General features: G+C 42.3%; 1 protein-coding gene across 1 annotated transcript in view; it reads right to left on the bottom strand.

Moving 5' to 3' along the window:
- Positions 1–12,984, bottom strand: part of MYRF (myelin regulatory factor) — a 385,038-nt gene that overhangs the window by 142,083 nt on the left and 229,971 nt on the right. The window contains exons 9-11 of the mRNA XM_069223234.1: positions 8,841–8,917; positions 2,551–2,604; positions 294–404 (exon numbers count right to left, since the gene is read on the bottom strand). Coding sequence (XP_069079335.1) covers positions 294–404; positions 2,551–2,604; positions 8,841–8,917 — 242 coding nt within the window. The remainder of the gene's footprint in view (positions 1–293; positions 405–2,550; positions 2,605–8,840; positions 8,918–12,984) is intronic.

A 12,984-nucleotide genomic window follows, 5' to 3' on the forward strand; every position in this document is an offset into this window, starting at 1 on the left:
ATTTCTGCACTGCTTTGTGATTGCACTTGCCGTAATCTTGACATAGCATGACTGGTATTCTTTCAAACTAAAATTGAGAACCTCAGCCACCACAGGGCTCCTTCAGCCAAAGGGGCAATGAACAGGAGAGGACTCACAGGCACACATTGAGAGTGTGCAAGATGGAGACTTGGAACACATGGAGCCACATCAGAAATAAGGGGTGTGGGTGGGAAGGGGAGGTGCATAGTGTTTTTAGAGATAGCATTTAGAAATGGGTCAATAGAGACAGAGCTGCGATAGGTAGTTCTCACCTCTGGTCTGGGTTGGGCTTCCCCTTCTTCCTCATGTTGTTGGCAGTGGTCTCACTGAAGTGGAGCCTCCCAACTGTGACCTTTGTGACCTGCTCAGGAGGGAGACTGACACTGTGGAGAAAGAGAGAAAGAGTTAAGAATTTGAAGAGAAATCCCATGATCTGTCTTGGTATATTTGCTTGAAAACACTGCAGGCATATGCTGGGAGACAGATTCCAGTGGGAGAGACTGTCTGTTTCCATTCAGGACACAGAGTCTATGGGCACAATATGGATTAGGAATATCTGGGCACACTCAGCCATGAACAGTCTCATGGCACAATACATGCACTGCCACACTAAAAGCACAGGCTGGGTGGAAAGTCTATCGGCACCATCTTTACAATGAGATTTTATGGGATCAGGCTGTGTAGAGTCAGTCTGTGGGCACTGTTTGGTACAGAACAGGTATGTGTGGTGTCTGAGCACACAGAGGGAAACAATCTCTGATAACACGTCGGACAGGCAGACAGACTCTCCAGGCAGATGCTCTCTGGGTACACTTTGGGCAGAGGTACATTTTGAGGAGAGGGACAATGGAAAATGCCCACATTCTAAGTGCAGACATTCAATAATAAGAGTCCAACAAAGATGCTGGGCACACCTCATGCAGATCATCTTCCATGACAATCTTTAATCTGGCAGGACGGCTCTGGTCACATTCTGTAGTGAGTGATGTGTAGACGTGTTGTGTGGAGAGACCTTCTGGCCAATGTCTGGGCATAGACACTTGCACAGGTGTGGCACAGGCAGCAATACCATCTAGGCACATCAGGTCAAAGAGATGCCATGAGGACAGTCTTGCTTAATTACTCTATGTGTAGACTGTGGGAATACAGAAGGCTGGGCATGTTCTATGTAGAGACACTTGTTGAGCAAAATCAGACAAATATACTCCAAGATCTTTCTGAGGAACACTCACTGCACCTTATGGTTACAGGGATTGCGAGCACAGCCTTGACAAACACAGTTTGGCGGCCAGGGAGATTGTCCACGGTCTAGCACTGCTTCAGCATCCCTTTAGTGGATGAATACACAAGTGGCCATTTTATGGTACTTCAGATGCTATGTTCCTTTTCACTGTATCTTGCCCTTTGCTGAAAGCAAGTGCCCTATAGGCGTCTGCACTTCAAGACTCTACCTGACAAAGCTGTGATCTATGCACTATACCTAATCTGGGAACCCCTCCTGCATTAACACTCTATAGTTCTGTACATTGTGTTATAAGTTGGTTCAAAGTATGGAGAGGTGGCGTCTGTTGTGGGCAAAGAAAGAGAGAGAGAAAGAGAGAGCGAGAGAGAAAGGGCGAGAGAGAGAAAAAGAGAGAGAGAGAGAGAGATAGAAAGAGAGATATTAATGTAAAGGGGCCTGGCAGTGAAAACTAGGAAGCTTGTCCTCTTACCCAATCTTACATCATCAACAATCACCAACAACATGGTTTACGGAAAGTCCATTTGTTTGATGACATCTGCCTAGGTTGCAAAATCCATTGCAACATCATAACCTGGATGCAACATCAAAACCTAGATTGCCCATTTTATGTTGCAAAGCAAACAATTCTTTATGGAAGGGTGTGTGATGCGTGTACCCCCTTTACACTATAGAGGCAGTGTACAAACTGTGTGTACCTGTCCTATGTGTGGGTAGCCAGTTAACAGTGTGCCCTTCCTTGTTCTCAGTGCTCTGTGCGAAGCTTGGCCGGGTGCCTTTTTTCTGATATTTCAGCTCTGTGTATGAGACAACAGAGTACCCCTGTGTAACTTCTTGCCACTGTGTGTGAGGATGGGGAATATGCCTTTCCTTGACCTTTTATTGCTATATCCTTGGTGCTTTGTGTGAGGACAGGTGGCACCCAACGTGAACCTGGTGTGTTAGAGTAGTTAATCAATTAACACATCATAACTTCCCACTGGTTTGAGACGATGGGCAATGACCTACTCAAAGCAACAAAGAGGTTGGTACCCACAGATTTTCACACGTTTGTGACAAACCATGGGGCCCGCCACCAGCCTAAGCAACCCAACTGAATAGGACAGGAGAAAGAGCCCTGGACAACACACTACTTTGACTGGGATGGGAGGTATAAGGGATGTGTCATTTTGTAACAAAATAGCAGTGAGCGACTGTTGTGAAGCTCAACGCTGTCAGTTAAAAACATGTGAGAGGATAGGGGGAAAAGGGCCAGGGTGCCTGTAAAGTGCAGACCTGAGCTCACTCACATCAGTCCGGTAACAGGAGGGGAGCTGGAAGGGGCTCCTGCAGAACTCCCGGCTCTGAAGGGGGAAAAAGCCAGTCAGAAATGAGTTTTGGTCTAGAAATGGATACAGCATGTTACATTCTGTGTGTGCCTCTTCCCTCCCCGCACAGCCAGTACCACCTGGCCACTGTGCACTGTAGGTACCAGGCACAGAGGATTGACTCCACCTCCCCAGGACCACCTTAAGAGATCTCCAACCACAGGCCCGTACTATGTTTCCACCCATCATCATACAAAGGATGCGTGGCGGGACCAAACCCTACCTGGATTTCCCTTGTGATGCTGCTTTAAGTTCCTTCTTGAGTTCCCCATGTCTCATTGCTCTAATCTATTTCACCCCATTCAACATAAGCTTTTGAAAAAGTACTATAAATCCTCTCACTGCAGTACACATTTTTCATAAATGTTACCTTTTTTTCTTTACTGTCTCATATAGAGCTTTACATATGTGACAGAAGAGGAAGGAAATGCTTGAAAACGGGATGAACAATCAAGTAGTAAATGTATACAAATGATGTTACCTGTCTGCACACTAAAATAATTGCAGAAAAATAGGTCAAATCAGCCAAAAATCCCACAGTGGAAATAACTCAATAATTGCACATAATACATTTTTCTTAAAGCATAATAGAAGATAGTAACTGATACACAAGGAAACCGAGGGAACAAGTGTAAACAGGAATAGTGTGGAGCATTTTCAGGTTTTCTGGTGAATAGTCCCATTGTCATAGGCAGGAGCCACTTTACTTATATCTACTCATCTCGCAGCCAGTTGTGACTACAAACGAAGTTGTTCTTAACGCACAACAGTTCACTTTAAATATTCACTGCTCAAGATGTCCAATCATCAGAGTCATTCTTTAGACAAAATAACAGACTTCACAAAATTGTGTGATACTGTAAAATTATTTCACTCCGCTTTGTTTATATGGACTTTTGGTGTTAAAAGAGATAGGGGGACATAAATACTTGGGGATTAGTAAATAATGTGTTTATTATAAATGCTGTTGCACCATCCCATGTGACAATTGAAGAAGAATGGTTCTTTTTCTCACTGGTAGGCAACCTATAAGGTCCCCCTCTCCTAAATGTATTAGGAAATCGGCATATAATGGATAAAGATATACTAAATCTATTTTCATTGAAAGATTAAAAAAAAAATAACTGCTTTTAAATTGAGAAGAGCTGCTATACTGGACAACATTCCAACGATTGTAATAAAAACAAATATTTATTGGTGGGCAGACACCTTCCAGCTTTTATTTCAACGTATAGCAAAGACTGAACTTTTCCCTCAATCCTGGGGTTGGTTTCATGACCAAACCACAATTGAAGAAAGTCGTTGGGTGAATCCTGGCAAATTATAGGCTAATTAGCGTTCTTGATGTCTCTGAGAAGATCTATTCCAAACTTTTGTTGCCCATCCTTGAGGAATGGGTTACGGATAATAATTTATTGGCTTTAGAGCGGGAACGCTTTCGGGTAGGTATCTCCATAACTGACCAGGATTTTGCTCTGTGGGCAATTATAAAGAAGTTGATTGGGATCATTTATTGTTTTGTGGACTTCTGCACTGCATTTGACACAGCACATAGAAGGAATTTATGGTATAAATTATTGGTGTGACATGCTCAATAGGATCTACTAACTCTAGTTCAAGCTCTGCATACATCGAATTGGACCCCTGTGGAAATGGACCCCTCGGGCCATCTTACTAAGTAGATAAACAGCTCTAATATATTGTGCCAAGGGTGTGTCTTACCATGGACTCTTCAGCCTATCTATGGCTGATTTGTCGAGACTCAATAAACAGTTTTAATTCCTTTTCCCAAAATTTGGCTCAATACACATACTTTCTTTAATGTATGCCGATGACATGTCAGATTATACTCCAGGGGGTCTTCAGTAAAAAACGTGATGCATTAACTACAAATTGTAAGACAAAATATTTAAAGATAAAGATGGAAAAAAATAAAGTATTAATTTTGGGGGGGAAAGTGTCACACTACTCTTGGTGTTTAAATAATTTAAAGGTGGAGGAAGTTTACATTTATAAATGTTTAGGGCTGTGTTCTGCCACAAATTTAAATTGGAGTGCACATACCATCTCTAAAAAAATAAGAGCAGTCATGTTCCCTGGTTGCATTTAATACCGGGGTTCTCACGTGCACAACTCTTGGAATCATTTTTACCCAAGATTCTACCATTGGCACTTTATGCATCAGAAATACTTTGTACGGTTGACAGTACAAAAGTAGGAGAATTTTTTTTTCTATATTTGTATTATTTGTCTAGCTCATCACTCAGACATGACAGCCTAAAATATAGCTTAAGTCAGTCTATCTTCAAAAATTAGACAAAGGAGGATTTTGCATTTGGTTCCCTACGGTGAAGGGCACTATTTCCCATTTTTAACTGATTGTCCACTGTTTTTAAATTTGCATCACAAATTATTAAAACCTCTATTTTTTTAAATATTGGGTTTATAGGTGACATAATGCTGCTGATCTTCTGTCCAGTATGGGATTTTCTGATGTCACCACGGGTTTGGGATGAATTTTAAGAGCTCTGAGGAATTTAGATAATTTTGATTTTGCATTGAACGGCTGTGATAATAAACTTCTGTAAATATGTGTTGGCTATTTGTACAATTTTCTTATTAATCATTTATATTCCTATCTTTCACTCCAGCAATTGAATGTCTGTGAAACATTAATGGACATGTGTTGCATCTGGCAGGAGCCCCCTAGACCATGATCCACACTTTACAAGACCAGTGATTCCTCTTCCTTAGGGTTTGCTCAGCGTTTTGGAGGGGGAAGGTGGCCATGTCTGCCAAATTCTTGTTTGGAGATGGCTTCCCTCCTGTGAAGCATGTGTGTTACAGTCACTGGCACGTCTGGGTGAAGTAATTAAAAACTGATATTTGTATGCCACTCTCTGAACAAAATGAAAATAAACATCCATTATGTAATTGCACCTGGAGGAAAATGGTAACTCACCACTGTTCTGATGTAGTAGATGGAAGAAGACAGGCATGATACGGATTGTTCAGGACCCCTGGTGTCACACTGGCTAGGAGGGTAATGGGGCTGCTTAACCGCAGGCAAAACCTTCCAGTAGCTGAGGGAGTGAAACTGTCTGCATCCTGATCCTTGTCACACCTAGCACACTGCTACTGGAGCAACACAACCTGTGTGTCTCTATATGCATGCATACTCACACTTTCACTTTGTACACAATGGCTGGATCTTTACAACGCACTGGCAGACAGGACAATAAAAAGGGGGGAGATACTATGCACACGTTCGATACATAAAATGGCAAAAAAGGACGACTAGGTAAAGCCTTAAAAAGAGAAAAGTGACTCCCATGGGGAAGAGTAGAAGAGCTAGTTATAAAGATACACGGTATTAAATGTATGGACTAGAAATGAACAAAACAACAGACAGAAGTCAGAAGTCCCCTCTTGGCAGCCACTGTCCATGGGTGGCTCTCCGTTGACCCCAAACTAATTCCACCAGAGTGGTGTTGAATTTTGTGTTTGTATCTCTCAAAGCAGTTCTTACAAAAGAATTTGCAGACTATGTAGGAACACATATCAAAAGTGGAACTTCCACAAAGAGGTCTAAAAATAGCGACATTCCGTAGTCTGAAGGGTGCATTTGAACCTGGTAGAAGACTACATAGCACAACTTCTATGACACAGGAGGTAAGCATGCTTAAGGAGCAAGTCTGTTTCTGATGCTGTTAATATGAGAGAAAATTGGGGCTTTTCTCGCGGCCAAATCAACGCCGGTCACAAAAGTATGGTTCTCATAGGAAGCTAAGCCAGTGGTCTAATTTTAAGGATGCGTTCCAATACCTAAAATTACAACATTTTTCGACTAATGATAGACGGCTGAAGGCATCTGTGCAAAGAGAGTGGCAGCCACTAGCATTCTGAAAAGAGAGTAAACCTAAACAAAGTGAGAACTAGAATGTTCTCAACAGAAAGCAGCACATGGCTCTGACCTCTTCTATGTATGTAGGAAGTTAAAAACACTGTCGCTCTCGACAGTAGAGGGCATGGGATTTGAAAAGAAGGCCCTCTCTGCACATAAAGGTCCTTACGAACAAAGATGTCCTGTGGGTATGCTCAAGGAACACATTATTCTGCCTGCATGACTGGTTGCTGCATGAGTAGCTAAAGCAAGCTGCGATGAGACAGGTAGAGCAGGAGAGTTCGTAAGGTAAATAGAGATAGATACAGAGAGAGATAGCGAGAGAGACAGAGTGGGAGAGCGTGAAATAGAGTGGATAATTTGGGCACATGACCCTGAGGGAAGGCAGTATCATTTGGAAGTTGTGAGTTGGAAGAAGTAGCTGAGCTGGAAGATTTGTGCACACTTTTCAAACTGTGGGAAGACCTGAAGAAGCAATTTCCCTAGTGCTTCTTACAAACTGAGAACAGATGTCCGCTGTCTCTTTGCTAATCGTCGTGGAGGGGGGTCAAAAGTGCAACACATCATCCAAGGTTAGTGTAGCACTCTATGAACCTAGTTCACTTGATGGCAGACGCTGGGATAACAGTATCCACGGTGAACTCCTGGATCTCTTTGAAATCCAAGAGGTACGGTCTTTGTCACCTAGTGGATGGTGAATAAGTAATTCCCCTTGCTTGCTCTAGGATAAAACCTACCCTTAATCAATGTACCTCTGTCTTTCTGTAGGGAATCAAGAGGACCATACAGGGCTCACATTACGTGCAAGGAGGGTAAAATGCACCTCGGACTAAGCGGATATTATTGTGCTGTGTATCAGCCTTACCAAGCTTATGCATTCCAAGGAGTTAGGCCCTAGCCACTCTCTGCTTTCACCCCTATCACATGATCTCTTCTAAGCAGTGATGGCATTTGGCTGTGAGAGTGACAAATGCCTCCACCCTAGGTTAGTCTCAAGGAAAGATGTTGCATTTAGTGATGTGCGTACATACTCCAGTACGGTGATCGTGGCGTAGAAGAGAGGGTGAAGGGGCAAATGATTTTGGTTTTTCACACAAAGCAGCAGGCGCACCACAGTGGTTCTCCAGCATCATTTCATATAAACGAAAAATAAACCAGGCCCCCTAGAGGAAGGATACAATAAAAGGGATTCACCCCATTCACATGACAATCTAATATGAACACTTCAAGTCCAGAAGGTCCCGTTATACAGGTTTACACTTGTTTCCTGATGTTTCCAACAGGCATGGTTTATTTGGCACCCAAGCAATGCCACCTGTTTGTTATTTCATGAACATATAAAATGACAATCTGAAAGCAAAACTATTTGGATACACTATGTCATGTTATGGCGAGAATACCTATGCATAACAGGTTGCGTCCAAGCCCTGTGATTTCTATAAACCATGGGAGTGGAGGCACTGATGGAAAGGCAATGGCTTTGTTGAGAAATCAGCTTTGACTTCCTCTTCATGAGCCGGGCAAGAAGGTATAGTTAGGTCCCTTATTGTCATGTGGAGGTAACTACGAAGGCATGGATTGTTTAAATTGGATTGTTTAGAGGCTGGGTGCACGTTAGATGCCAACAACAGGTGCTGATCGGGTGGCTCCATGTGGCAAAGAATGAAGGTATGACTTCTCTATGTGTGGTCATGGAGGCTGCGTACTGTGTTCTACATAATTCCAAAACACACACCCAAAAATAAATAAATGCATGTCTGTGATGTGACAAATGCATAAAAAAGACGGCAAAACCCACATCATGGCACTTACATCAAATACGCAAGTCTGAAGCTTAGCCTTCTTGCCCTCTCCTTACCTTCTCACACGGACTCTCTTAGAGCCTCCAAGAACTTTAATGAAAGCTAATTCCCTGTCCCATCTTTCCAAACGTTTATGGTCTGTGCCCGTCTCCCGAGCTTTCCCTGACCTCTGTACCACTCCTCATCCCTTTTTCTGTCTCTTAAGTGTGTCTGTCTTTCTCCTCTGCCTCACTGACCTCCTTCTTTCTTCTCTACTCTTTGTTCCTCCAACAATTCTCTGTCACCTTTTCTTTCTCTCCTCCTTTGTCCACCTTTTCATAATTTTTGCTCACCTCTCGCTGCCTGTCTCTCCTCCTGTCGAACTCCACGTCACTAGTCTCTTTCACCCCTGTCTCACTTCTGGGCTTTCAGGCCCTATCTCGTCCTTGGGTTTAAGCCCCTTTGCCTGGCTCGTATTTAGATTCACCCTCACCATCTCCAGGGCTCATCGCACATTTGATACTCACGTGACCGGGTTGAAGGGTCGCTTGCTTCGGTCAGACTGCGACTGTTCAATGTTAATCGACTGGTTAATCGCTTCTAACTGAAGGAGAGACATCGAAGACATCATTAAAAGAGGTAGAAAAGCAAGAAAGTGGCATCCATTTTATTCATCAAAAAATGAGCCCTCTTTTATCTAAAAGCTACAGAAACCAGCAAAGGACATTGAGCACTACAGAGTAACTGTTTACTGTAATATGAGAAAAACTACTATGTATCCAAACTTATATTGGTACGGATATCTCTGTAATACATTACCTATCACATTTAAACACTGGATAAAAGCAAATATTATTTCTGATGTTCAATTTTTAATGTAAGCAAAAGGGGTGTATGAAGCTGATGAAGTTGCAAATACTTTTTGCCACCCTCACAAAGATATATGGAAAGTTCTTAAACTTTGCAAAGTCTTTTGGTCTGACTCTTCTGAAGGAAAATTGTGACATTCATAACACTAAGGCGGTCATTCTGACCGCGCCGCCGCCCGCCATGCGGTCACCGCCATTTGGCCGCTCCGCGGTCAAAAGACAGCGGAGGCCATTCTGGCTTTCCCGCTGGGCCGGCGGGCGCCCGCCAAAGGAGCGCCCGCCGGCCCAGCGGGAAAGACCCTGCAACATAGAAGCCGGCTCCGAATGGAGCCGGTGGTGTTGCAGGGGTGCGACGGGTGTGTTGCACCCGTCGCGATTTTCACTGTCTGCTAAGCAGACAGTGAAAATCATGCTGGGGCCCTGTTAGGGGGCCCCTGCACTGCCCATGCCAGTGGAATGGGCAGTGCAGGGGCCCCCAGGGGCCCCACGACACCCGTTCCCGCCATCCTGTTCCTGGCGGTAAAAACCGCCAGAAACAGGGTGGCGGGAAGGGGGTCGGAATCTCCATGGCGGCGCTGCTTGCAGCGCCGCCATGGAGATTCAGCCCAGACAGGGGAAATCCGGCGGGAAACCGCCGGATCCCCTTTTCTGACCGCAGCGGAATGGGCAGGGAAGCACTGCCAGCCTGTTGGCGGTGCTTCCGTGGTCATCCACCCTGGCGGTCGATGACCGCCAGGGTTGGAATGACCCCCTAAGTCTTTATCGTTATCGAACAGGAACAATAAAAGACATACTTCGCAGAAAATTATTAGTGTTCTCATGCATTGTTTCATTGTGCATAGAAAAGCATTGCAAAGGTAAACATACAGAGGAAAATTCTGCAAACATTCGCCAATAGGCAGAGAAAACATCTGGAAAGGTAAAGTTGCAAATTAAAATTCTACAAATATCTTCCAGAGAGCACACACAAACACTTTAGAAAATGTGGGCGTGGGCAGAAAATTCTGCATAGATTCTCCACCTTAGCTAAATTTGTTTAGAATGAAAATTAGGTGCTATGCAGTGAAAAACGGAAATGTGAAAAACTGTAATCAGGCAAAGTAAACTAGTAAGCCTTAACACTCTAGAAAGAGTGAACACTGATCAAAGTAAAAGTTGGAAAAATCAGTAGTTTTGGATGCAGATATAAGAAACTGATTCACCATATTTAATTATGGCTATGTTACATTGATGACCTTCTAATATGGGACAATGTATAACCAACATATGTGGCATTTTTATTAGGCTTCAATAATGTTCCGAATTCGGTCAAGATGAGTTACATTTTTTAGATACCAAAACTGATGTTCCAATTGTATATGTACCAATACATGCCACTCCATCAAAAATATATAATGCATTATTTCTCTTTGGAAACGGTTTGCACCACACATTGAGGAGCAAAGCTTAGTCGTGACTGTGGATTTAAAAAAAGCACAGTAACAGAAAACAGATATTCGACACAGGGCTATTCATTTTGCAGACCACACAATCTGCAACTGCTGGAGCTTTAAAATAAATAGACCTGATCCACTAGGAAATGTTAGAGGTAACCCCCACTATATGAATGAATATGCACAATTACTATGCAGAATATTAAACTATATGGAATAAGAGTAGTGTGCTAACAGATACTGATTTGAGTATATGCATCTATGACATCCCAAATGTGACCTTTCACAATAGATTACTACAAAACCACCAACCATCACCCAAAATCTTGAGGATTAATAGGCCCCTGACCCCTCCTTCATATTTTTACATCTCTGCAAGTTGCTATAGATGTAAGGTTGGAATTAAAAGGAATTCAAAAGTGACTAATCAACACACAGCTGTGAAATAAAATAGCGGACATTTCTTACATTATTAAGCTATTGTTCTATCTCTCTTAATACGTCTTTGCAACTGATGATGTGTGATTGAATTTTGATCTGGTGAACACAGCTCACCAGAGATATTCAAAATTGTAAGTCATTCATCCAGCAGCAATGCTCCTGCTAGTCCAAAATAAAGTAGCCGGGTGGCTGTTTCACCATTCATGGGCCTTTATAAAGTGAAAAGAAATCCAAGAAAAATAAGCTGAAAGCCAAAACTGATAGAAGAGGTGAGAGTTGTTTTGAAATAGAGAACTAACTCTAATAATGGTTTCAATTCTTGAAAAACTTTACTTCACATTTTTTTCTACTAATAGTTTTAATGATGTTCTGGGTACCTCTTCTCTGTTTCTCAAATTCTTTTTGAGAAAATCAATTTGAGTCATTAAAAATTCATTCTACCAGCTAATAGGTATTATTTTCGAAATGTAATGTAATTGTTTATATTTTAAACCCAATAATGTGTTAGTGGGATAATCATATACTATTGCCTACTAGAGTCAGACTCTTCTAGATTTCTCAAACGTTTTGAGGGTGCCTAAATATTATGTATCTATTGGCACAATATCAACTAGAGAAAAACCTACAGCTTGTGCTTCGCTGCATCAGCTCTTTTACGTCAACCTTTTGTTGCTGTGAATTCCTACTTTTGTATACCAGTTCGGCACCAAAATACCACATTAAAGTTATCATGATGTAATCTGCACTACTGGACTAGGAATGGTTGGCATGGAATATGTAACCTATTTCAATGGTAAGCTCTGGCGTTCATGCAACCGCTGGGTAAAAAAGGTGAAAAGTAAACATTACTGTGCAGCTGTTTGGTGTGCACATACCCACCAATCTAAAATAATTGCAGAGTGGAAAAATTCACGCAACTGAATTATCACAACTTTGCCACCATCGAAAGAGAGACCTTGAATTCCCTTGAACTCACTTAGAAGATAGGAAACAGCTTCTGGTCAGGAAATTGGACGAGAGGGCATCTATGCACCTGTCAGCGTGGACATTTATATAAGCCTAATGTCATCCATCACACCAAGTACTTCTAATGTTGGATAATTTTCAAGCATTTTATGATGGTCAAAACAAACTATATCATACAAACGACAGGTCACAGCTTTATACAGTTGGGTAGCTTCTAAATTTCTATACATTTTTCCAGACCTTTCATTGCTTAGGTTAGACGGCGTTGTCAATAACGTCCTATCAACACGGACACAGCCCATTAGCTCACTGGTGTGTTACTGCAACAAAGCAAGGGTTATTTTGTGGTCTTTTTTAAACACATTTTGTAGGAAGTTGGCTCTGTATGTACTATTTCAAAGTAAGAAATAGCATGCACAGAGTCCAAGAGTTCCCCTTAGAGGTAAGATAGTGGCAAAAAGAGATAATTCTAATGCTCTATTTTGTGGTAGTGTGGTCGAGCAGTAGGCATATCAGAGGGTAGTGTTAAGCATTTGTTGTACACACACAAGCAGTAAATGAGGAACACACACTCAAAGACAATTCCAGGCCAATAGGTTTTTATATAGAAAAATATATTTTCTTAGTTTATTTTAAGAACCACAGGTTCAAGATTTACAATCAATACTTCAAATGAAAGGTACTTCACTTAGGTATCATAGTAACTTTGAATCAGCAAAATAACATGTACAGTTTTGGCAAAAATGGCAATAAGCTATTTTAAAACTAGACAGTGCAAATTTCAACAGTTCCTGGGGGAGGTAAGTATTTGTTAGTTTTACAGGTAAGTAAACCACCTACAGGGTTCAAAGTTGGGTCCAAGGTAGCCCACCGTTGGGGGTTCAGGGCAACCCCAAAGTTACCACACCAGCAGCTCAGGGCCGGTCAGGTGCAGAGGTCAAAGTAGTGCCCAAAACGCACAG

This window comes from Pleurodeles waltl, chromosome 3_1 (assembly GCF_031143425.1).
Source record: "Pleurodeles waltl isolate 20211129_DDA chromosome 3_1, aPleWal1.hap1.20221129, whole genome shotgun sequence".
Classification (NCBI taxonomy): domain Eukaryota; kingdom Metazoa; phylum Chordata; class Amphibia; order Caudata; family Salamandridae; genus Pleurodeles; species Pleurodeles waltl.